Source organism: Trachypithecus francoisi, unplaced genomic scaffold, assembly GCF_009764315.1.
Source record: "Trachypithecus francoisi isolate TF-2019V2 unplaced genomic scaffold, Tfra_2.0 Lachesis_group4, whole genome shotgun sequence".
NCBI lineage: Eukaryota > Metazoa > Chordata > Mammalia > Primates > Cercopithecidae > Trachypithecus > Trachypithecus francoisi.
In genome coordinates this window covers 115,297,129-115,322,350 of record NW_022681469.1, presented here as the reverse complement: position 1 = coordinate 115,322,350, position 25,222 = coordinate 115,297,129, and the positions used below count along the sequence as shown (strand labels likewise).

Sequence of the window (25,222 nt, the reverse complement as noted above, 5' to 3'; positions counted from 1 at the left end):
GTATTAGCCAGGATGGTCTCGATCTCCTGACCTCGTAATCCGCCCGTCTCGGCCTCCCAAAGTGCTGGGATTACAGGCTTGAGCCACCGCGCCCGGCCAAAATACTCTCTTTTAATTTTACTTAAAGAATTTAGGCTGGGCACTGTGCCTCACGCCTGTAATCCCAGCATTTTGGGAGGCCGAGGCAGGCGGATCACGAGGTCAGGAGATTGAGACCATCCTGGCCAACATGGTGAAACCCTGTCTCTACTAAAAATACAAAAATTAGCTGGGGGTGGTGGCACACTCCTGAAATCCCAGCTACTCAGAAGGCTGAGGCAGGAGAGTCACTTGAACCCTGGAGGTAGAGGTTTCAGTGAGCGAAGATCGTGCCACTGCACTCCAGCCTGGTGACAGAGCAAGACTTGTTTCTCAAAAAAAAAAAAAAAAAAAAAAAATTTAAAATATTTTTTGAAGTAGTAACATTTGCGTGTTTTAAAATGCCAAAGATACATGAGGGAGTATACCAAAAGCTTCCTTTCACACTCATCTACCCAGTTCTACTCCCCAGAGGCATTTTGATCCATTTTTTTTCTCTTCCAGAGAAAATTTATGATTTTCTCTATTATACTAGACATATGTTTTTAAAACTAAATATTGTCATCTGAAACACACTGATTTTCACTCTGCTTTTCTCACTTAGCATAGCCCTTGTAACTTAGACTGAGACTTCTTGTGATCTTTTTTGGAATTTTAAAGTCTGAGAAAGGTATATTTGTCATTTGTGATCAAATTAATATTCTTTTTACAGCCTAATTTTATCCAGTCTTTTTTTCTTTTTTTTTGAGACGGAGTTTTGCTCTTGTTGCCCAGGCTGGAGTGCAATGGCGCAATCTTGGCTCACTGCAACCTCTGCCTCCTGGGTGCAAGCAATTTTCCTGCCTCAGCCTCCCGATGAGCTGGGATTACAGGCGCCCGCCACCACGCCTGGCTAATTTTTTGTATTTTTAGTAGAGATGGGTTTTGCCATGTTGAACAGGCTAGTGTCAAACTCCTGACCTCAGGTGATCCACTCGCTTCAGCCTCCCAAAGTGCTGGGATTACAGGCGTCAGCCACCATGCCCAGCCAATTTTATCCAGTCATTACCTTCTATTTAGGATTATAATAAAGGGAGATTAATTTGCTTGAGTGTTTCTCCCCAAAATTCCAACTTGCCTTTTTTTCTGGAGCAAATATATTTTGGGATTGATCATGATGAGTTAAAATGGAAACAGCAAGAAAATGTGCTCTTTTTTTTTTTTTTTTTTGAGACGGAGTCTCGCTCTGTCGCCTGGGCTGGAGTGCAGTGGCCGGATCTCAGCTCACTGCAAGCTCCACCTTCCGGGTTTACGCCATTCTCCTGCCTCAGCCTCCGGAGTAGCTGGGACTACAGGCGCCCGCCACCTCGCCTGGCTAGTTCTTTGTATTTTTTAGTAGAGACGGGGTTTCACCGCATTAGCCGGGATGGTCTCGATCTCCTGACCTCATGATCTGCCCGTCTCGGCCTCCCAAAGTGCTGGGATTACAGGCTTGAACCACCGTGCCCGGCGAAAATGTGCTCTTTAATATAAAGGAAACGTAGTTGCTTTAGAACAGCACGTCTGAATTATTCACATTTATAGAAGTGAAAGGAAGAGAAAATTGTTAAAGGGTATTCACATTTAGCGATGCTGTGGCCACACTGTCAAAATCTCAGTACCCTTTAAGTTTATCTTATGATCTGGAGAGAGGAATCCTACACCTTGAACAAGTTTGGCCATTTAAGGTCTTAAAATTTTCTGATCCTTGAAAGGGAAGTGTATGTGAACCAGATGATCCATTTTATGCTGCTTTTGGATCTCTTTATAGTGGGGGATCACAGATTTAGAACAATGAGTTTCAGTTGTAGGGCTTTCAAACTGCTCAAAACCTACAGTCAGAAACAAGATCACTGAGTAGAATAGACATGTTATTAGTAGAATTGAGAGGCAAAAGTCCTAGGTTCATCTAAGCTCAACAATATATTAACACTGAGTCTTTGGGCAAATCACGTAACCTCTGTTAGCATGTTTTTTTCCATCTGTAGAAAGGGGAGTTGGGGCTTTATGATCCCTAAAGGTCTTCCCAGAGCTAGAATGCTTTTTTTTTTTTTTTTTTTTTTGAGACGAAGTCTCGCTCTGCCGCCCAGGCTGGAGTGCAGTGGCCGGATCTCAGCTCACTGCAAGCCCCGCCTCCTGGGTTTACTCCATTCTCCTGCCTCAGCCTCCCAAGTAGCTGGGACTACAGGCGCCCGCCACGTTGCCCGGCTAGTTCTTTTTTGTATTTTTTAGTAGAGACGGAGTTTCACTGTGTTCGCCAGGATGGTCTCGATCTCCTGACCTCGTGATCCGCCCGTCTCCGCCTCCCAAAGTGCTGGGATTACAGGCTTGAGCCATAGAATGCTTTTTATAATGGTTATAAAAGTAAGAATAACATATATGCCTTAAGCCTAAAGAAAACTGGGTAAAGGGCTATAAGAAGTTAAAGTTAATAAAATAAAAGACAGTTTTCTTCAGAAAGCTGGGTGGGACGCAGAATACTACGAAGTCATATAAGAGAACAAGATCATGTCCTTTGCAGCAACATGGATGGAGCTGGAGGCCGTTATCCTAAGTGAATTAACACAGGAACAGAAAACCAAATACTGTATATTCTCACTTATAAAGTAGGAGCTCAACATTACATACACATGGACACAAGAGAACAATAGACACTGGAACCTACTTGAGGGTGGAGAGTGGGAGGAGGGTGAGAACTGAAAAACTACCTATTGGGTACTATACTCATTACTTGTGAAACAAAATTATCTGTACACTAAATCCCATGACATGCAGTTTACCCATATAACAAACCTGCACATGTACCCCTTGAACGTAAAATAAGGGTTGGAACGTAAAAAAGGTTGGAAAGAAAAAGTGAAAATAAAGCTGTGTGGAAATAATATCAGTAGTGGGAAAGTATAAATTGGAAAATAAAAATATTGGAATGTCCCCAGATGAGTCTTGGCACACTGGTGGGTCACGAATAGCTTGTAGCTGTGTAGGTACTAATTTAATTTCTTCTTCAGCCTTTGGTGTGACTCTTCAGTTGTCTGTGGCTGTGAGCAGCCTGGTCCTTTTACCCCCAGAGTACCTGGAAATGTCATTTTCTATGTGTTTCAGTATATGCTATTAATGTATGTTTTCTGTGTGTGCTGTGATGGCAAAATGGTGGTGAAGCACTGAATTAGACTGTTAGGATGTCACGTAGCAGTTATTAGCACAAACTTTGAAATCAGACAGGTTCTAATCCTGATTTTACTACTTATCAGTGACTTAGTATCTTTAAATCCCTGTAAGCCTGAATTTCCCCCAAGTGAAAAATGTTACCCATTTCATAGATCTGTTGTGAGAATTAAATGGAATGCTACATAAAGGGTAAAGAATATAGTCAGTGCTCAGTGTTAGCCATTACCATTAGTCACAATGTCAGTAGTAATCAAGAAATACATTGATGTCAGGCTGTGTGGAGTGGCTCACACCTGTAATCCCAGCACTTTGGGAGGCTGAGGCGGGCAGATCACCTGAGGTGGGGAGTTCAAAACCAGCCTGACCAATATGGAGAAACCCCGCCTCTACTAAAAATACAAAATTAGCGGGGAGTGGTGGCATATACCTGTAATCCCAGCTACTCAGGAGGCTGAGGCAGGAGAATCGCTTGAACCTGGGAGGCAGAGCTTGCGGTGAGCCGAGATCGTGCCATTGTACTCCAGCCTGGGCAACAAGAGCAAAATTCCTTCTCAAAAAAAAAAAAAAAGAAAAAAACAGAAACACATTGATGTCATGTCGTGTGGAACATCTGTGAGTAGATTGCTGAAGATGAACTATGAATATCAAAGAAGGCACTAATTTAATTTCTCATTATTAGGTGGTAAGGTAGAATAAGGAAGAAGATATTATCTGGGAACCTCTGCTGGTTATCAAATACTTCTGAGCTATGATTAGAGATTGGTAGAATCTAGTACATTGGAAAATTGATTGGACTGAGGATCTAAGAAAGGGAAAATAAACATTATAATGATGTTGAAAGTGAGGCTTCTCTATGCACAGAGACCTCTGAGATCAGAGAATTACCAAATTATGTGTGTGGTCTAAGTGTTTAGGAGAGGCTTATGAAATGAGGCTATTCCTCTGAAGAAAACTCTCTTTTCTTATTCATACCCTATCATCACTGCTCTACTGCTACCTATACTTCTGGTACTACTACCATTTCTGCTGCCTGCCTTATGTTGGACATGGTTCTAGGCACATAATACACTAAGGATTGCTGCTAATATTTATTTGTTATTTAATTTTTTTTTTTTTTTTTTGAGACGGAGTCTCTCTCTGTCGCCCAGGCTGGAGTGCAGTGGCCGGATCTCAGCTCACTGCAAGCTCCGCCTCCTGGGTTTACGCCATTCTCCTGCCTCAGCCTCCCGAGTAGCTGGGACTACAAGTGCCCGCCACCTCATCCGGCTAGTTTTTTGTATTTTTTAGTAGAGATGGGGTTTCACCATGTTAGCCAGGATGGTCTCGATCTCCTGACCTCATGATCCACCCATCTCGGCCTCCCAAAGTGCTGGGATTACAGGCTTGAGCCACCGCGCCCGGCCTGTTATTTAAATTTTTGAGTCAGGGTCTCACTCTGTCACCCAGGCTGGGGTGCAGGAGCACAATTTTGGCTCAATGCAGTCTCCGCCTCCTGGGCTGAAGTGATCCTCCCACCTCAGCCTCCAGAGTAGCTGGGACTACAAGCCCGTGCCACTACACTGGCTAATTTGTTTTATTTTTTGTGGAAACAGGGTTTTGACGTGTTGTCCAGGCTGGTCTTGAACTCCCAGGCTGAACCGATCTGCCTGCCACGGCCTCCTAAAGTGCCAGGATTACAGGTGTGAGCCACCATACCCAACCCTGATTGTTGCCAATCTTTAAAACAGTAACTCTCATTATTCCCTGGCATGTAACTGGCACCACAGGGGCATGTAATTGGCACCACAGAGGAGGTCAAGAATGCAGAAACATAGTTCAGAGGTCTGAAACAAAGAGTTCCTGAACCCAGGAAGACAGAAGGTTTAAAATCTTGTTTAATCAGAGTCATAGCAGTTAATTTCTTTTTTCTAACAGAGGCACACAAAGTGTAGTTTCTAAGCTGAATGATGACAACATTGCAGAATAAAGAAGGTGAGTCAAGAGTGAGGGAGGTTCACTTTGTACATCTCTCTCATTTTTCTCCTTTTGGACATCCTTTCCACCAAAGGCTGGTTCAGGTCCCTATATTCTGTGCCCACTCTGGTCAAATTACTGCTCTGGTCAAACAAAACAAGATGCTTTGAGTGAAATAAATGTGACTTAAAAACAGTCCTCCTCGAGGAACATATGAACTTGGGGAGAGAAAAGGCATTTAAATACCTATTATAAAGTTGAATGTGGTAAATGCCACCAGTTTTGTGCAGAGTATTAAGGAAGCTCGGAAGAAAGATATACCTGGGAGGATCATTATAATTTTTATTGAGGAGGTGGCATAAAAGCTGTGAATAATTTATAGATTTTGACTAGTTTTTTTTTTTTTTTTTGAGGCGGAGTCTCGCTGTCGCCCAGGCTGGAGTGCGGTGGCCGGATCTCAGCTCACTGCAAACTCCGCCTCCCGGGTTTATGCCGTTCTCCTGCCTCAGCCTCCCAAGTAGCTGGGACTACAGGCGTCCGCCACCTCGCCCGGCTAGTTTTTGTATTTTTAGTAGAGACGGGGTTTCACCGTGTTAGCCAGGATGGTCTCGATCTCCTGACCTCGTGATCCGCCTGTCTCGGCCTCCCAAAGTGCTAGGATTACAGGCTTGAGCCACTGCGCCCGGCGATTTTGACTAGTTTTTAAAAAATTGCTCTAATTTTCCATAACATTTTATCTAAAGTAAAAATGAGCAAATTATACAGTTTCACGTTTGGATAATTCAGCTTCCTGCATGCTTACATTTATCACCTTTGACTTAGTGGTTCCCAAATCTGGCAGTGTATCAGAATCAACTAGCCTTGTAAAATTAAAGATTGCTAGGCCTCTCACGTCAAACTACCTCGTCAGCATCTCAGGGCTGGGGAGTGAGAGACCCAGGAATCTGAATTTGTTAAAAGCTCTCCATATCATTCTGTTACGGCCAGTCAAAGGGCAATGTTTGGCAATCTCTGTTAGACTGTATGTTTCATAAATTCCACATGATCACATTTCTTTCAGAATGTGGAAAGGGACCAAAGAGAATCTTTGCCCCACCTGCACAAAAATCTTACAGCCTGTTACCTTGTAGCCCTAACTCCCCCAAGGAGGAGACCCTGGGGATCAGTTCCCCAGAGACAGAGGCCAGCATAAGCCTGCCAAAGGCCAGTTTGAAGAAGGAAGAGGAAAAAGCAACCACAAAGAATGGTCCAAGCAGGGGCCAGGAGAAAAAAAGAAAGGCACAAAACAACAAGCAAGCAGAGAAGAAAGAAAAGGTACCAGTCATATTGGTGGACTCTGGTAGGACATCTCCTCATACCTTGCCCCTGGCTAAGGCTAGACAGACAGTCTTTTCACGTTTAGGAAATTCACCCTAGAGTTTCAGGTTTGTATTCCTGTTTGGGAGCTTCCATTTTTCTTTTTTTTTTTTCCTCAAAGAGGTCAAAAATGTTTTGATGGAAGAATTGAGCAGGAAATTATTATATATATGAGGTGGGTTAGAGGTGGGGGTAGAAGTGGACAGAGACATTATACCCTTTTCTCTTTTCTTTGACTCCTTTATTCCCAGGAGAACTGGGATAGAGTTCATGGCCTCCTTAGGTATGCTGACTGCATGCCTTCCATCTTGTAAACTTACTGCATCATCCTTCTAAAGGAGGCTTCCCTGACTGTTCAGGGGGAAAAACTATGGAAAGATAAGTGGTTTTCCTCCCCTACCCTTGTCTCTGCAGGAAAAATCAAGTCTTACCCCTGCAGAATTTGAGGAGATTGTCCAGATTGTGCTGCAGAAGTCCCTTCAGGAGTGCTTGGGTATGGCATATAGTAAGAGAAAAAGGGTTTCAGTTAGGCAGAGTGACTATGACCTGAGAGGGACAGTTAGGTCTGACAGCTTCTCTCTTCCTCTCCCATCTTCTAAATAAGGTAATATTAGATAAGACTTCAATATATTTTAAAAGTACTTCATCACCTATCAACAGGACTATAGCTAAACTACCTTAAAGGGTATTTTTAGAAAAAGTAGATTATATTGACTTCAGAATTTATATATAGTCTTACCTAAATTTTCAAGCCATGGGATTTTTGTTGTTACTTATTTACTTATTCTTACTTTTTTTGAAATGGAATCTTGTTCTGTCACCCAGGCTGGAGGGCAGTGATGTGATCTTGGCTCACTGCACCCTCTGCCTCCCAGGTTCAGGTGATTCTCCTGCCTCAGCCTCCCAAGTAGCTGGGATTACTGGCACCCACCACCACGCCTGGCTAATTTTTGTATTTTTAGTAGAGGCAGGGTTTCACCAGGCTGACCAGGCTGGTGTCAAACTCCTGACCTCAAGTGATCTGCCTGCCTTAGCCTCTCAGTGCTGGGATTACATGTGTAAGCCACTGCACCCAGCCTGTTGTTTTAATTTTTACTTTTTGTAGAGATGAGGTCTTGCTATGTTGCCCAGGCTGGTCTTGAACTCATGGCTGCAAGCAATTCTCCCATTTCAGCCTCCCAAAATGCTGGGATTGTAGACGTGAGCTATAGTGCTTGGCCTTAAATTTTAAAAATGCAGTTAAAATTTGTTTCTATGTAATTACAAACTACTTAGAAAAGATAAAATTGTTTTCTCTAGATTTGAAAAACTTAGGGTACATACCCTTGCAAATTTCAGTTTCAAATACCGATTTTGCATGTGGTTAGGGATTTAGTTTTTAGAATAAAGAACACGGTGAGGGAGGCCAGGTGCGGTGGCTCATGCCTGTAATCCCAGCACTTTGGGAGGCCGAGGTGGATGGATTACTTGAGATCAGGTGTTCAAGACCAGCCTGCCCAACATGGTGAAACCCCGTCTCTATTAAAAATATAAAAATTAGCCAGGTGTGGTGGCGTGTGCCTCTAGTCCCAGCTACTCAGGAGCCTGAGGCATGAGAATTGCTTGAACCTGGGAGGCGGAAGTTGCAGTGAGCCGAGATTGCACCACTTCACTCCAGCCTGGGTGACAGAGCAAGACTCTTGTCTCAAAGAAAAAAAAACACAAAAAACCTCTATGAAGGCTTCTCCATAAATTCGTGAGGCTAAAGAGAACAGTCTGACATTTCAGCCGTTCTTAGGTATACTTCTATTCCTAGGAGTTTGAGCCACAAATGATATAAAATGCAGTGTGTGTGTGTGTATAAATATATATACACACTGCAACTTCCGCCTCCCAGGTTCAAGAAATTCTCCTGCCTCAGCCTCCGGAGAAGCTGGGACTACAGGTGCACGCCACCATGCCTGGCAAATTTTTTGTATTTTAGTAGAGACAGGGTTTCACCATGTTGCCCAGGCTTGTCTTGAACTCCTGAGCTTTGGCATTCCACCCACCTCAGCCTCCCAAAGTGCTAGGATTACAGGCATGAGCCACTGTGCTTGGCCTATAATTTTTTTATGTACACAAAATTATCATTACCTGGCCATCCTGGAATAAGGCAAATCAATCTGGAAAGGCTTGCAGAAAGATACATATTTGCAGTTTTCCCTGAAAATTTAAATATTTAAAGTTCTATGATATGACAAAAGGCCAAAGGTAGGCTCTTTCAGGTGACAGGGAGAAGACACTTTAGAGAAAATGTTAGGGAATAATAGAGTGGCTTTTTTGTTTTTTTACTTCTCTGCTTATAGTATTTTGTTTTGGGAGGGATGGGATCTGGCCTTGATTTTGCAGAGACTTCCTGTGCCCAGCCCATAGTATCTACCCAATCAGCCAAGGAGCCAGGAATTACTGCTTCTGCTACTGATACTGATAATGCTAATGGGTAAGTTTATTTTGGTGGGGCAAGTTGAACACAGAATGGACTACACATTGGTAAATCATGGTCAGTAAGTCTATCTATCTGTCCGTTTGTCTGTCTATCTGGTCGTTTATCATATTTCTATAGATTTCTCTCAGCTTAGGAAAGATATCTGTTTGAGTTGGGAAAAACAGGCAAGTAGATGGATGAAATGACCTCAGGAGACCTTAGAAAGCTTAGGGATTCATCTGTCTTCCTTTTACTCTTGGGTTTTTTCAAAAGAAGGTTCTGCAATTGCTCTATGTTTACCTTTCATTAAAATAAAACCTCATTTTCAGAGAGGAGGTACCACATACTCAAGAGATTTCAGTGTCTTGGGAAGGTGAAGCTGCCCCTGAGATAAGGATGTCTAAGCTAGGCCAGCCAGATCCTGTACCCTCTAAGAAGAAATCCAATAGACTCACCTTAAGCAAAAGGAAAAAGGAAGCTCGTAAGTACAGTCAGATATACTTTGAAACCTGGCTCAAGTACTTGCTCCAGGAAATTAAGGAATGGGACCTTGGGCAGGCTGAGAATTTTCAGCCCAAGACTTGAGACTATTAGGCTGTGATTCTTCTTTCTTCTTTCACTGACCTTTACTATCTACAAAGATTGTCTTCTTCATCTCCCCACCCCACGTTTTCTTTTCTCTTCCCAGAAGATGAGAAGGTGGAGAAAACTCAAGGTGGACATGAGCACAGACAGGAAGACCAACTAAAGGAGACAGTTCAGGCTCATTCTCAGATCAGGGACCTGCAAAAAGGAGAGATAAGTGGTTTTGGTGAGTTCAGTTGGTTTGGCAAACCTGTTTGGCCTGAAAATTTGAGATAGAGCAGAGAGGCAGGGTTAGGATGTTAGAGGAAACTCTGCAAAGAATATAGTTAATCTCTCACAGTTGCTTGTTGCGGAATATGCTGCTGAGAGAATGATTTCATTCATTCAGTCATTTATTCACATAATCCATAGTTACTGGGTGCCTACTGGTACAAAGCATTTTAGATGTTTTCCAGGAGGAAAATGAAGATGTGGTAAGAAAGGTAATAGAAAAATCAGGAGTGGTATTATAGATGCCAGGGGAGGAGAGAATTTAAAGAAAGGGGTGCTCAACCATGTCAAATGCCATTGTAAAGAAGTCAAAGAGGATAAACATAAGCTCAAGCATATCACAATTAGGAGGCCGTTAGGGGTTTGGTTACAGCTACCGAAAGGGTTGGTAAGTTTGAATGGCAGCTTATAGCCCGTTGAAGAGTAAACACTTTTTCAATTAGTTTAGATATGGAAAGTAAGAGGGAGAAAATGGTAGATAAAAAGGAATGGAGGCTGGGCGTGGTGGCTCATGCTTGTAATCCCAGCTCTGTGGGATGCTGAGGTGGGTGGATCACAAGGTCAGGAGTTCAAGACCAGCCTGACCAATGTGGTGAAACTCCATCTCTACTAAAAGTACAAAAATTAGCCTTGTGTGGTGGCGTGTGCCTGTAGTCACAGCTACTTGGAGGCTGAGGCAGGAGAATCGCTTAAACCTGGGAGACGGAGCTTGCAGCAGGCCACGATTGTGCCACTGCACTCCAACCTGGGCAACAAAGTGAGACTCTGTCTCAAAAACAAAAACAAACAAACAAAAAAGGAATGGGTACAGAGTTGAGGGAGGGGTTTTTTGTTTTGTTTCGTTTTGAGATGGAGTCTTGCGCTGTCGCCAGGCTGGAGTGCGGTGGCACGATCTCCGCTCACTTCAACCTCCACCCCCCGAGTTTAAGTGATTCTCCTGCCTCAACCTATCGAGTAACTGGGACTACAGGCACGCGCCACCATGCCCAGCTAATTTTTGTATTTTTAATAGAGATGGGGTTTCACCATGTTGGCCAGGATAGTCTCAATCTCTTGACCTTGTGATCTACCTGCTTCGGCCTCCCAAAGTGTTGGGATTACAGGTGTAAGCCACCATGCCTGGCCTGATAATGGTAAATTTTATGAAATAAAATAGATCATACAATATACTAGTGTGTCCAAAAATTCAAAAATACTAAGGCAGGAGGATCACTTGAGACCAGGAGTTTGAGACCAGCTTGGGCAACACAGTGAGACCCTCATCTCTACAAGAAAAAAAAATTAGCTGGGTGTGGTGGTAGTGCCTATAGTCCTAGCTATTCAAGAAGCTGAGGTCGGAGGATCTCTTGATCCCAGGAATTGGAGGCTGCAGTAAGCAATGATCGTGCCAGTGCACTCCAGCTTTGGTGATAGAGCAAGACCCTATTTCTAAAAAACTAAATAAATAGACAGTCTAAACACACTTGTACCAAACAAAAACAAAACCTCAAAACATAATGCAAAAAGACAGAACAAGTTCCAAGTTTAAGGAACAGTGGAATAAAAAGTTACCTAGTGTCTAATCTGTATGTGTACATATATGTGGTTTTGGTTGTGGAAGCATAATATAATTTGGACATACTTGGAAGAAAACTCCAAGACTATGCAGGCACCAAAAAAGGTAGTTCAGGTTAATAAACCATTCCTCTTGTTATAATGACATAGTAACATAAGACACTGAGGTATAAGTCTAATTTGAACAACCAGGTGGCCTGGAGTTCAGACTACCTGAAGGGAGTTTCTAGATAGACTCAAAAAGGAAGCTAAACGGTTTTTTCTTTTGGTTTTATGTGACTATATAAACTCAGATGTGCCTGTTGAGAACTTTAGGGATACTGCAGACCCCATTGACCTGATCTCTGGCTAACTCAAATAAATTGGTATCATTAGATTTGTGTTACTCTGTCTCCTCTACTTCTCAGAATTACTGCAAGGGGCCTGGCACAGTGGCTCACGCCTGCAATCTTAGCACTTTGGGAGGATGAGGCAGGAGGCTTGCTTGAGTCCAGGATTCAAGACTAACCTGGGTAACATAGTGAGACCCCTATCTCTATAACAAAGAAAAAAAAGTGAATTTATATTAAAAAAGAAATGGAAAAAAAAGAATTACTGCATGGACTAGATCTTAGGCTGGCAGATGGGGGTTCACCCTCTAGGTGGTGCTTGTGAGTTGAATTGTGATTGTAGTGGATTTATCAGCCTCCTGCTATAAATAAACCATTCTTCCCGTTTCTTACAGTTCCCAAGGAGAGGTGAGTGCTCCTGAAGTAGGAAGGATTATTTAATGAATACAATTTGCGTTAAGTACTTAAGTACAGGGAAGGAAAAGAGCAGTGTATCATGAGAGGAAGTAAGATTGGGCTGGTCAGGGAGTACATTTCTAAGCTAAAACCTGAAGGCAGAGTAGAAGTTATCCAAGTGAAGAAAGCGTTTTAGGTAGGGTGAAGTGTGGCATGTTCCAGATACTAAAAGAAAGCTAGTGTGATTGCGGAGCTTAGAGAGCAAGGGGAGGCAAGTTGGGAAAGTGGCTCTGGATGACTGGAAAGAGGGAGGCAGTGGCTAGGTCAAAGACCATGTACAGAGTGCACATTTTATCCTAAGTGCAGGGGGAAGCCACTGGTGGGTTTTAACCAGGGAAGTGACATCTTTAATGTTTTAAAAGGATCCTTTGGTGATTAATTGGAGATGGAGTATGGGGAGAAGACAGGAATAGACCAGTTAAGATGTTAGTACGAGGATTAGGTATTAGGCTTCGATTAGGATGATGGCTGAGTATAGTGGTTTACATCTGTAATCCCAGCACTTTGGGAGGCAGAGGCAGGAAGATCACTTGAGCCCAGGAGTTTGAGGTTGCAGTGAGCTATGTTCATACCACATCACTCCAGCCTGGGTAACAGCAAGACCCTGTCTCAAAAAAAATATTTAAAAAATAAGATAAAAAATAAAATGGATTAGGATGATGAAAGTAGAGAAAGAGAAAAGTGGATGGTTTTAAGGTAGGTTTTGGAGGTAAAATTGTTACAAGTTGGTGATTAATTGGATACTGGAAGGTTGGAGCAGGAGAGGGTATGTCAAGGATGATTGGTTTCTGGCTTGAACAGTTACGTGAAGGGAGATGGGAAAGAGTGGAGGAAGAAAAAGTTTGTGGGATAAAATTAAGCATTCAGGTTTGGGTACATTTAGGTTTGAGATCCTTGTGAGACATCCAAATAGAGGTATCAAAGAGCAAGGTGGCTTAGGAATCTGGAACTCAGAACAGAGGCTGTAAGTAGACAGCTGTGTTCTGTCAGGTATGAAAATGGATTTCAAAGCCGTGGGAATGGGTGAGTTTGCCTCAGGAGAAAGTGTATCACGGGGAGAGAAGGCCTGTGATTGGGCTTTGGGACCCCTGACATTTAGAGATTGAAGAACAAGGGGAACCCAGCAAAGAAGACTGCGGGGGAAGTTGCCAGTAAAATTGAGGGGAGGGAGACAGGAGAATGAGACATCACAGAACCCAGGGAACTAGTGTTTCAGGAATGAGTGGTCAAGTGAAATCCTCTTAACATGTGTCTGTGACATCAGTCTTCATTATCATAGAGCCACATCTGGGCATCAAACAGTTTTCCAGAGCACATTATCTTCTCCTTTAGGTTACTTGGAACTTTTTTAAAAAGTACAATGTTCGCCGGGCGCAGTGGCTCACGCCTGTAATCCCAGCACTTTGGGAGGCCGAGGCGGGCGGATCACGAGGTCAGGAGATCGAGACCATCCTGGCTAACATGGTGAAACCCCGTCTCTACTAAAAATACAAAAAATTAGCTGGGCGTGGTGGTGCGTGCCTGTAGTCCCAGCTACTCGGAGGCTGAGGCAGGAGAATGGCATGAACCCGGGAGGCGGAGCTTGCAGTGAGCCGAGATAGTGCCATTGCACTCCAGCCTGGGCGACAAAGCGAGATTCCGTCTCAAAAACAAAAAAAAAGTACAATGTTCTTGTCAAAGATATCATTCCAAGCCATAAATTTCCAGTTCCATATCATTGTAGTGATTTTTTCCTACTCATTTTCTTGTGAGTACTCATTGCTTTCACAGCTAACAATTTGTATTATTGATCTGTATTAATTTATTTGACTCCTGGCCTCTCCTCCTACTCTATTTTTCTAGTCTTGCTAGGTCACCTCTGTAAACATCCAAAACTACTATTGGCAACTGTCATGTCAGACTAACATATTAGTCCCAACCAGTACTTTGTTCTTTAAGATAAGGTAATTAAGGCTCACCCCTGTAATCCCAGCATTTTGGCAGACTGAGGAGGGTGGATTGCTTGAGCCCAGGAATTCAAGACCAACCTGGGCAACATGGCAAAACCCTGCCTCTACCAATAAATACAAAAAATTTTCTGGGTGTAGTGGTGCGTGCCTGTAGTCCCAGCTACTTGGGAGGCTGAAGTGGGAGGATCGCTTGAACTTGGGAAGTGGAGGCTGCAGTGACCCGAGATTGTGCCACTGCACTTCAGCCTGGGCAACAGAGCGAGACTGTGTTTCAAAAAAAAAAAAAAGTAATTGCGCAAGTGATCTCTTATATGTGATATTTTGAAAGGACCCAAATACAAGTCACCTTCTTTTCTGAGGGATGATTCTGGAGGGATGGGATTAGAAGTCATCCCTTATGATCAGGTATTTAAGGTAAAATTTGGCAGTGGGAGACAGTGAACTTACTAGAGAAATATGTTGGTTGATAATATTAAATAGTGAATATTTAGCGATAACCTATGTGTCTGTTGTGTGATTTTTCTCTGTCAACTCAATTGCTTGAGTGTAGGCTCAGAAAAGGTGGAGAGAGGGTTCATTCCGGTTGGTGTTTTGTCATCTGGGTAGGAAGAAGGACAGTGGGAAAGGGAGCTGAAGGTGTCTACAAGAGAATCCAAGTAAGTGTCAAGTAATCAAACCAGAGTGGAACAGAGTGAAGAATGGAAATTGCTTCCAGATGGAGAGGATGGTAGTGGGCAGTGGGTTGGAGAGCTAGATAAAATGAAAGTTACTATAGGAGTCTTTGAGCAAGTGAGGTGGAAGACGGGGCATTTTTATAGAGAGGATGTTTGGGTAAGTGGCTCAGACGGTGTGCAGTTCCTGCAGATGACTGGGTGGGGCATGCAGGAGTGGGAGTGGGTTCCAGAGGTGACATGAGGAAAAAAGTTAAGGCACTGAAAGAATGGGGTGCTGTATGAGGAGTTCCTGTGGATATAGAGGTCATTTGGAATGAAGGCAGGAAGTGGAGGGAAGACTGAATCAGATGCCAGCATCTCTACAAGGGATATGAGAGGTGAGGATAGTCCCATGGCATAGACCTCAAGGGAGGAAGGGTTTTTATAAAAGTTGGGGAGTAGTAGCAATGGGGTAATGATAATGCCAGCCTGACTTTCTGTCCCGAGAGACATGGGGAGTGTGAGAGGAACTGACTGCACTTACAGGGCTGCAGGTGGGGGTGGTGTAGGTGGGGCAGTGTCATTAGTGGGTCTTCAGGCTTCAAAAAGGAGATAGAAGTTCAGATTGGAGGTTGAGGACATGTGGATTTTTGTTGCTCAAGTCAGTGGAGTTTCCAAGACCACAATGGAAGAGTTTTGGTGGGAGAAGGGAGAGGCTGAGAGACATGGGTCAGCTTAGGAGAGGTGGGGGTCTGGAAGGTAATGGATAAAAGGAAGACTTGGCATTTGAGCAGGGCCCAAAGTTAATAGTTGATGGAGAAGTGATAAGCTTAGACCTGTGTCTTTTGGAGAAGAGTGAACTCCAACGCTGTTGGTCCTAAAGTTTGCAACTTGGTGATTTGGTGACAGGTAAATCAGTTGAGATTTGGATAAGAACTCTGGATGTTGTGCACAAAAGAGGTGCAGGTTAGCCCTTCAGAAGATCTTTTCAGTAGTGTCATGCCAGCAGAGAACAAGGCACTACCTGGAAAGATGTCAGGCAGCCTTTTAATTTGAGAACTGTCAATACAAGATTCCTTTCAGCCTTGGGGCAGGGAGACATGGTAGCCTAGTACAGGAAAAAGATCAAGGCATGAGACTTGAGTTCTAAGTTCAGCTCTATCACCAAGTTAACTGATCCTCAGCAAGCCATTTACCTCTTTGAGCCTTGGTTTCCCACTTACAAGTCAGGGATCCGGCTGGTTGATCTCTCATGTCTCTCTGGCTATGTGATTCTGGGAGCTGGTAGAGTTACCCTGATTTTAGTTGGATTAAAGAATGAAGAGCATATTTTTAAGTCTCTTATTTCATTTTTTTCCTCTCACAGGTCAATGTCTGGTCTGGGTCCAGTGTTCCTTCCCAAACTGTGGGAAATGGAGGCGGCTGTGTGGGAACATTGACCCCTCAGTTCTCCCAGATAATTGGTCCTGTGATCAGAACACAGGTAGAAAAGACTGGAAATGTTCCTCCCTTTCTTTCTTTGCACTTATCCTTTAGATTAAATACTACATAAATATAGTTAGCACTCAATGGGTCCTTGTAGTGCTTGGAAGAGAGGAAGGATCTGCCTTTCATATGGAGATGAATCTGGGTAGAAAAGGCTGGATGAAGATGCTCTGCAAAGTGATCTTGTGGGGAGGGGCCTGGAATCTAAATGTATGAGCACTGGTCTGCCCCTGTCAATCCTGATTAGAATACTAGTATTGGGTTTGTGGGTAGGGAGGGTTATAGGATATATGAGGGAAAACAGATGAGAGAGATCTGGTGCGCTTAGAATTCTAGGATGTTTGAAGCTAGTTGGAAGAGATGATGATGATGTAGTCCAGCCCAATTATTTTACAGATGAGAAAACAGAGTCTCAGAGAAATTATTCTTATGATGCTCCATAGACAGGAGCACAATCAGACATGCGGGGGTGCAAGCAGGAGTGTGGAATCTCTTTCTAGAGTATGAGGAGGCAGCATTCCTACTTTTGCTGGTTCCAGCTGCATTTCCTCCATGGGTCTTTATTCTTCTTCCTCCATGCTGATCCCCCAGGTGCCCTTTTGGTCCCACCTGCTGCATATACCAATTTCCTTCTTGTCCTCTCCCCAACCCTCATCCACTTCTTTCTCTTTATGAGTCTCTTCCTGTCCCTTCATTCCTTCTCTCTTTCAGCAGATGTGCAGTATAATCGCTGTGATATTCCTGAGGAGACCTGGACAGGGCTTGAAAGTGATGTGGCCTATGCCTCCTACATCCCAGGATCCATCATCTGGGCCAAGCAATACGGTTACCCCTGGTAGGGCACTATGACACAGTCAGAACATCCTTCACAAACTTGGGAGAGGTAGATTCAAGCAGGGATGGAAGCAAATGGAAAACATCTGTAATTGAAATGGTTCTGGCCTTAGAAAGAGCATGGGATGAGAGAAAAGATAAAGTACCAAGCCTGAAGGCTTTGAAAGAGTGTTTTCTGGAGGTTTCATCGTGGAGGTGATAGCTCCCTGGAAAAAAGGGTCTGATGGTGCTACCCCAGCTGGTAGAAAGAAGAGGGTGGATCTGAGGCATTTAAAAATATTGAGATTGGCCAGGCGCAGTGGCTCACGGCTGTAATCCCAGCACTTTGGGAGGCCAAGGCGGGCAGATCACCTGAGCACACAAGTTTGAGACCAGCCTGGCCAACATGGTGAAATCCCATCCCTACTAAAAAATAGAAAAATTAACCAGATGTGGTGGCGCACGCCTGTAGTCCCAGCTACTCAGGACACTGAGGCAGAAGAATCACTTGAACCTGGGAGGCAGAGGTTGCGGTGAGCCAAGATTGCACCACTGCACTCCAGCCTGGGTGACAGTAAGTCCTCATCTCAAAAATAAATAAAAATATTGAGATTGAGAGATACAAAGTAAAAGGAACAAGGAAAAGTGGAATAGTTTCTTCTTTAGAGATGTCCCTAGTCGAAGATTTTGTTTTTAGGATTATAGGATGGCTCAGAAGGATAAGACCTTCACTAGGTATATTCTGAACTCCTGTATGCGTCGATGGAAGTCACTTCCTCACCTGAGTCATTGAGTAGTGACCACTAGAGGGGGCTGATGGCAGAGGAATCTTTTTTAGATCCTTTTTTTGCAAAGCGTACTGCTGATTGAGCGCAGTGACTCGCACTTGTAATCCCAGCACTTTGGGAGGTTGAGGTGGGAGGATTGCTTGAGCCCAGGAGTTTGAGATCAGTCCTGGCTATATAGTGAGACCCCATCTCTGCAAAAAATAAAATAAACAGCTGGGTGTGGTGGCATTTGCCTGTGGTCCCAGCTACTCAGGAGGCTGAGGTGGGAGGATCACTTGCGCCTGGGAGATTGAAGCTGCAGTGAGCCATGGTTCTAACACTGCACTCCAGCCTGGGCGACAGAGTGAAACCTTGTCTCAAAAAAAAAATCATACTGCTCTTTTCTGTGCATGTACATTGATGAGGTTGTGTTCTGTTCATCTAACCCTTTCTCTCCTGTCCCCTGCACCCAACTGTCTTCTCCAGGTGGCCAGGCATGATAGAATCTGATCCTGACTTAGGGGAATATTTTCTTTTTACTTCCCATCTTGATTCCCTGCCGGTGAGTTTCCTGGTTCAGGGTAAGAAGGAGCTCAGGCCAAAGTAATGAACAAATCCATCCTCACAGATGTACAGATAAGAGACGTGGACATAACCAGCAGACACAAGTGAAAACAGATACTTAACTAGGATGACAAACACAGAGATAAGTGCTCACACATGTAATAGAAACAAACTTGTATCTAATTAAATATTTATCCACTGTCAGGGCATTAGTGGTTTTGATAAATATGCTTTGGCTAGGGTTCCTGAGGTTAGAGTGGAAGAACAATTAGAACGAGGATAGGGTAGATGAGTCAGGCTTCAGGGGGGCATGTGAGGCCCAGTACCTCCTTCTGGCTAGAGGAGAAAAGCAGGGAGCAGGACAGGAGTCCATAACAGGACCATCTTTTATTTCAGTCTAAGTACCACGTGACCTTTTTTGGAGAAACAGTTTCTCGTGCATGGATCCCAGTCAACATGCTAAAGAACTTCCAGGAGCTGTCCCTGGAGCTATCAGGCATGGTGAGCACATCTTGGGGTTCTGTTGTGATATAGAGAAAATGAAATCTTCCTTTTATTAAACTTGATTTTCTCCCAGGCTAAGCCATGTTGGGAGAAAGTTTTGTGTCTGACCAGGTGTGCCAAGGGTGAGGTAGTTCATGAAGGACTCTTCTTGCTCTCAGGACTGCAGCAGGGCAATTATTTTTTTCAGTCCCCTTCCCTGCCTGCAGATTGGGGGCCATTCTGAAGATAAGGTTTTTCTACAGTTTAGCCAGAGCAGGTGTGGCAGAAATGAGGGCACAAATTAACTCAGGATTTCTCAGTCTCAGCACTATTGGCATTTTGGGGGAGATAAATTTTTGGTTGTAGAGGGCTGTCCTGTGTATTGTGGGATGTTTAGCAGCATCCCTAGGCTCCAGCGGCATCTAACCAGCAGCAGCTCCCACCTCCACCCTCTGCCCCCTGCCTGTGGTTGTGACAACCAAAAAATTATCTCCAGCCATTGCCAGGTGCCTTCTGGAGGGCACAGTCTACCCGGTTGAGAACCATTGGATTAGCACAATCGCATTTCCTCCCTGTAGTCACTTTGGGTTTGACCAGCCTTGCAAATGAGCAGAGGCTCAGTGGCTCAGGGGCTTTAGAAAATCAAGCAATGAGTATTAAATCAAACAGCTGGATCTAAAGAAACTTACCAGAATCTTCAAAGTGAAATCACCTGGGCTCCTATAATCCTCTTTTCAAATTTCCATGGGATTCACTTTGGAGAGGACACCAAAATGTTGGTTGAAAATATTGCTAGGGCCAGGTGTGGTGGCCCACACCTGTAATCCCAGCACTTTGGGAGGCTGAGGTGGGCAGATCGCCTGAGCTCAGGAGTCTGAGACCACCCGGGCAACATGGTGAAACCCCGTCTCTACTAAAATACAAAAAATTTGCTGGGCATGGTGCTGTGTGCCTGTAGTCCCAGCAGGAGGCTGAGGCACAAGAATTGCTTGAACCAGGGAGGTGGAGGAAGCAGTGAGCTGAGATCGCACCACTGCACTCCAGCCTGGGTGACAAAGTGAGACTCTGCCTCCAAATATATACATATATATAGTTAGGAATTGGTGAGACATTTATTAGACGGAAGGGGGGTGTTATGTCTGATCCCAAAATATTAAGAATAGGAGTATCGTATCAATACTAGGAACTGGAAATAAATGTTGTAGTTGAAGAGAATGTCAGATGGGTAGCAGTATGCTGGGGTCACTTTGCTAATATTTATTAGTGACTCTAATCTTTTTTTTTTTTTTTTTTTTTTTTGCTTTTTGAGATGGAGTCTTGCTCTGTCCCCCAAGCTGGAGTGCAGTGGCGTGATCTCAGCTCACTGCAACCTCTGCCTCCTGGGTTCAAGCAGTTCTCTGCCTCAGCCTCCCGAGGAGCTGGGATTATAGGCGACCTCCACCATGGCCACCTAAGTTTTGTATTTTTAGTAGAGATGGGGTTTCACCATCTTGGCCAGGCTGGTCTGGAAATCCTGACCTCATGATCTACCCAACTCAGCCTCCCAAAATGCTGATTACAGGTGTGAACCATTGCACCTGGCCATTACTCTAATCTTTAAGTCAATATTTATCATTGGCTCTAATCTTCTTCCATTTCAGAAAAAGCGCAGAAATGACTGCAGCCAGAAACTGGGGGTGGCCCTGATGATGGCTCGAGAGGCAGAACAGATCAGCATTCAGGTGGGAGGGTGTTCAGACCACACCCATTCCTTTCCCTGCTCTTGTACAAGTGGGATTCTTTCTCAGTCCAGACAAAGATGGTTTTTGCTAGGGGCCTTCCTACCTCCATATTTCACCTCAGGTTTCAGATATAAGTGCCCTAACCTCTCTTTTCTGTGGAGTCAGTTTTTATGCTCAAATTCTGTTGGTGGGGGTGGGATGGAGAGTAAAAAACAGTGAAAATTTCACCTCCCAATTTCCCTGATTTTTTGAATTAGAAACAAACTGGAAATAGAGATTATAGTTAGTTAATCTCCATAAAAGGTCAGATAAGCCTAATGTGTAATTTCACGTGAAAATGGTATGGAAAATGAGGGCTGAGCGGGGGGCTCACGCCTGTAATCCTCGCACTTTGGGAGGCCAAAGCGGGTGTATCCATTGAGTCCAGGAGTTCAAGGCCAGCCTGGGCAACACAGCAAAACCCCATCTCTACAAAAAATACAAAAATTAGCCAGGCATAGTGGCGCATGCCTGCAGTCCCACATATTTGGGAGGCTGAGGCAGGAGGATCATTTGAGCCTGGGATGGCGAGGTTGCAGTGAGTAAAGATTGTACCACTGCACTCCAGCCTGGGTGACAGAACAAGACCCTGTCTTTTTGGTATGGAAAATGAATCAGTTTCATCATAACTAAATTCCAGAAGACAGAAGGCAAAAGCTGCCCCTGAGAAGGTAGTGGATGATGCTTTTGTTTCTTGGTTCACTTAGGAACGGGTTAACTTGTTTGGTTTCTGGAGCCGATTCAACGGATCTAACAGTAATGGGGAAAGAAAAGGTAGGATAAATGGAAGCTGAGGACTGGAGAGGGATGGGAGGGATTCTTTCATGAGGGCAGCAGCCCATGTTTTTCTTTATTTTATGTTCTCTGTCATCAATAGGAGAATCTTGGCCGGGCGCGGTGGCTCAAGCCTGTAATCCCAGCACTTTGGGAGGCCGAGACGGGCGGATCACGAGGTCAGGAGATCGAGACCATCCTGGCTAACACGGTGAAACCCCGTCTCTACTAAAAAATACAAAAAAAAAGCCAGGCGAGGTGGCGGGCGCCTGTAGTCCCGGCTACTCGGGAGGCTGAGGCAGGAGAATGGCGTAAACCCGGGAGGTGGAGCTTGCAGTGAGCTGAGGTCTGGCCACTGCACTCTAGCCTGGGTGACAGAGTGAGACCCCGTCTCAAAAAAAAAAAAAAAAAAAAAGACTCTTGTGAATGTCATTGACTCAGTATCCAGGATGGATGGGCAGATGAGAGAGGAATGGAAGAAACAGGATGGGGAGGGAAGGTATATTGAATAGTGATGGACTTTGAAAAGGGTGGAAATGTGATAATCTGGGATCACATTTTATGGAGAAAATAACATTTGCACACAAAAGGCACAGTTAGAAGACAGATTCTCTGTGATCAGCTTCATTAACTCACTATTTTATGCTATGAATGATTTAGCCTTTCCTTCTTTTCCTGTTCTAGACTTACAGCCCTCTGGTTTGTACAGCCCAGGATCCTGCTTGGAGAAAAAGGAGGAGGAGGAAGAGTTGGAAAAGGAGGAAGAGTTGGAAAAGGAGGAAGTAGAGAAAACAGTAAGATAAGCTTTAATTTCAGTTTTTATTTTTATAGAGATGGAGTTTTGCCAGGTTGCCCAGGCTGGTCTCAAACTCCTGGGCTTAAGCAGTCCTCCCACCTCATCCTTCCAAAGTGCTGGGATTACAGGCATGAGCCACCACGCTTGGCCAAGATTAGCTTTAAAAATTATTTAGATGGTTGGGCACGATGGCTCATTCCTGTAATCCCAGCACTTTGGGAGGCCAAGATAGGCGGATCATGAGGTCAGGAGATCGAGACCATCCTGGCTAACACAGTGAAACCCCATCTACTGAAAATACAAAAAATTAGCCGGGCATGGTGGTGGGAACCTGTAGTCCCAGCTACTCAGGAGGCTGAGGCAGGAGAATCGCTTGAACCCGGGAGGTGGAGCTTACAGTGAGCCGAGACCACGCCACTGCACTCCAGCCTGGGCGACAGAGCAAGATGCCATCTCAAAAAAAAAAGAAGAAAAATTGTTTAGACAAGGATCTTGGGGGTTTCCTTTTAGGAGCTTCCTATAACGATCTCGTTAGCATGGACTTATATTTACTAAGGAGCCATCCTGCCCCTGCCTTGAGGGAGCCCCAATTGTTGGATATTTGGGGGTTTCTAGATCTCTTCTTTCCTCTTTATTCTCTAATTTCCCACATCTCTAGGAACTTCTTTCTTGAATATAATCTCAGTTCCTACTGTATTTATTTGACTTTTCGGGGAGCAATTCAGAGAATAGCAGTTGTTTCTACTCCTTTCTCCCCTACGTGGACCTGGAGGATTTTCATTCACTTGTTTTCTTAGCATCTGTTTTCCAGGTATAGGAAATATATATTTTCACTTTTTCTTCTAATTTTTAATTTAGCAATTTTTATCATACTCGTGGCCTAGCTTTATTTCCTTCTTTTATGCCTAAAGCCTTGCATTAATGAATACCAACAGACTGGGAAAGTAACCACACATTTTTCTCTGTGTTGCCATGAATTTAAACAATATCAGGCTCACAGAAGCTACTTTGATTCCCCAAAGCCCACCTGTCATTCTGTAGCATCCTTCTCTATTAAAAACAGCTAGGGGCCTTAATTTATCATTTTTTTAAACTTTCTCTCCCATCCTCAGGACCCAACTTTGCCCATTCGTAAGCAAGTCAAAATACAGACCCAAAAAACCAAGCCAAGAGGTAAGCAGGCCAGCTGGAAATGGGGCACATCCCACAGTTAAGGCAGGGAAGTGGTAGAGAGGGAGTCTGCATGTAGCTGGACCTCACTGCCTGTCTCAGTGCCAGGACCTGAGAAAACAGGCAACACTCACCCATAGTATCAGTGGGGAGCTGGAGCCCCCTTGCTTCTCTGTACTGAATTATAAAATCTGAGGTGAAAGATAGAAGGTTTTAAGTTCTTAGCCAAAAAGGATGGCTTCCTGGAGAAGGTAGACTCTGAGGAGAACTGTAAAGAGAAGAAGATCCAGGGGGTAAAAGAAAAAAAGAGAGAATTGGGGGGAAAAGATGTTGAAAAAGAGCCAGAGGCCACCAGGAGAACTCACTAGATTGAGACTGAGCAGAAGATGTGGGGCAGGGCAGTGACTCAATGTGCAGCATCCATCTGCCCTTGCCAAGTTGTCATTTAGAGAGAAATAAGCACATTTCCCTCATGACTGGGACTTGGGGGTGATGCAGGCACAGCAGATGGCCGAGGCAGGACACTGCAGAGGAAGATAATGAAGAAATCTCTGGGCAGGAAATCCACAGCTCCTCTTGCACTCAGAATGGGAAGGAAAGAAGGCCAAGGGAATTCAGATTCTGACCAGCCAGGTAAGGCTCAAGACCTCGGAAAACTAAGGCGAACGAGGTACCTGTCAGCATCTCCCCTCCCTGAATCATTTCTTAACCAATTTATAGCTTTTCATTACTTTACAGAATGAATGAAAATTAGAATGAAAGAGCATATCGGACTGCACCTAGCACACACTATAGAAACAGAATGATTCCTGATTTGATTTAGCCCAGGGGCAGGAGAGTGGTAGAAGAGAAGTAACACTCAGTATTGCCAAGGTCTGGCTAAAGAGATACTTCCATGCCTGCTCCTTTAAATTTTTTTAATATCTCTCTCACTGGATATTCCCATTTTAGATATCAGAAAACTGAGGCTCAAAGGATTTAAAAATTGCTCAAGGCTGGTGACTAGCATAGGGCAGACAGCTTGACTCTCTTTCTGATCCCAAAGTCCATATTCTTTGTATTGAGAAAGGTCATCTTTTCCAGAGATTTTTTGGAAATAGAGATTTCGGAGTTTGACTTATAAACAGTAAGGACAGGCTGACCTAATAGGACTCTCGGCTTTGTCACCTTCTCATTTAGGCCCTAAGAAAAAATTTAAAGCTCCCCAGAGCAAGGCCTTGGCAGCCAACTTTTCAGAGGGAAAAGAAGTTAGAACAGTGCCAAAGGACCTGGGCCTATCAGCATGTAAGGGGGCCTGCCCCTCAGCTGCAAAAGAAGAGCCAAGACCCCAGGAACCCCTGACCCAGGAGGCTGGACGTGTTCCCCTTGAGGACGAAGCCTCCAGTGATCTGGACCTGGAGCAACTCATGGAAGATGTTGGGAGAGAGCTGGGACAGAGCGGGGAGCTGCAGCACAGTGACAGTGATGGCGAGGACTTCCCTGTGGCGCTGTTTGGGAAGTAGCTGGTGCTCCTGTGCTCCCTTCTTTTCTCTCTTCTCTGGGGCGCAGGAGGGAGAAGTGGCTAAGTGCTGGGGCTGTTCATTGGCTATGAGGTTCAAGTGTGTGTGGTGCTGTTTCTTGGTTAATAAAGCAGGTTGCGGTCGACTGGCTTGGCTGGTCTCTAACTGCCCCCTGTTGGCTGCTCGCCCTCCTTGGTGTCACTGTGGTGCGTCACTGCTTCTGGCGGGAGCCTGCACAGTGCAGGCATCTGGGGAAGGCAGTGAGACATGAGTCTTGAGAGGACATTGAGAAGGGC

General features: G+C 44.4%; 1 protein-coding gene across 6 annotated transcripts in view; it reads left to right on the top strand.

Moving 5' to 3' along the window:
• Positions 1–25,117, top strand: part of ZCWPW1 (zinc finger CW-type and PWWP domain containing 1) — a 30,176-nt gene extending 5,059 nt beyond the window's left edge. For 3 of the 6 annotated variants that reach the window (XM_033192069.1, XM_033192068.1, XM_033192070.1), the window contains exons 3-18: positions 5,179–5,235; positions 6,278–6,531; positions 6,988–7,066; positions 8,917–9,034; positions 9,349–9,500; positions 9,708–9,830; positions 16,182–16,298; positions 17,015–17,135; positions 18,367–18,442; positions 18,841–18,945; positions 20,568–20,648; positions 21,395–21,461; positions 22,146–22,255; positions 23,370–23,430; positions 23,926–24,060; positions 24,607–25,117. In XM_033192069.1, coding sequence (XP_033047960.1) covers positions 5,208–5,235; positions 6,278–6,531; positions 6,988–7,066; positions 8,917–9,034; positions 9,349–9,500; positions 9,708–9,830; positions 16,182–16,298; positions 17,015–17,135; positions 18,367–18,442; positions 18,841–18,945; positions 20,568–20,648; positions 21,395–21,461; positions 22,146–22,255; positions 23,370–23,430; positions 23,926–24,060; positions 24,607–24,929 — 1,950 coding nt within the window. In that variant the 5' untranslated portion in view covers positions 5,179–5,207 and the 3' untranslated portion in view covers positions 24,930–25,117. The remainder of the gene's footprint in view (positions 1–5,178; positions 5,236–6,277; positions 6,532–6,987; positions 7,067–8,916; positions 9,035–9,348; positions 9,501–9,707; positions 9,831–16,181; positions 16,299–17,014; positions 17,136–18,366; positions 18,443–18,840; positions 18,946–20,567; positions 20,649–21,394; positions 21,462–22,145; positions 22,256–23,369; positions 23,431–23,925; positions 24,061–24,606) is intronic. The other 3 variants (XM_033192071.1, XM_033192072.1, XM_033192073.1) reach the window with 3 other exon arrangements.
• The last annotated feature ends 105 nt before the right edge of the window (positions 25,118–25,222 follow it).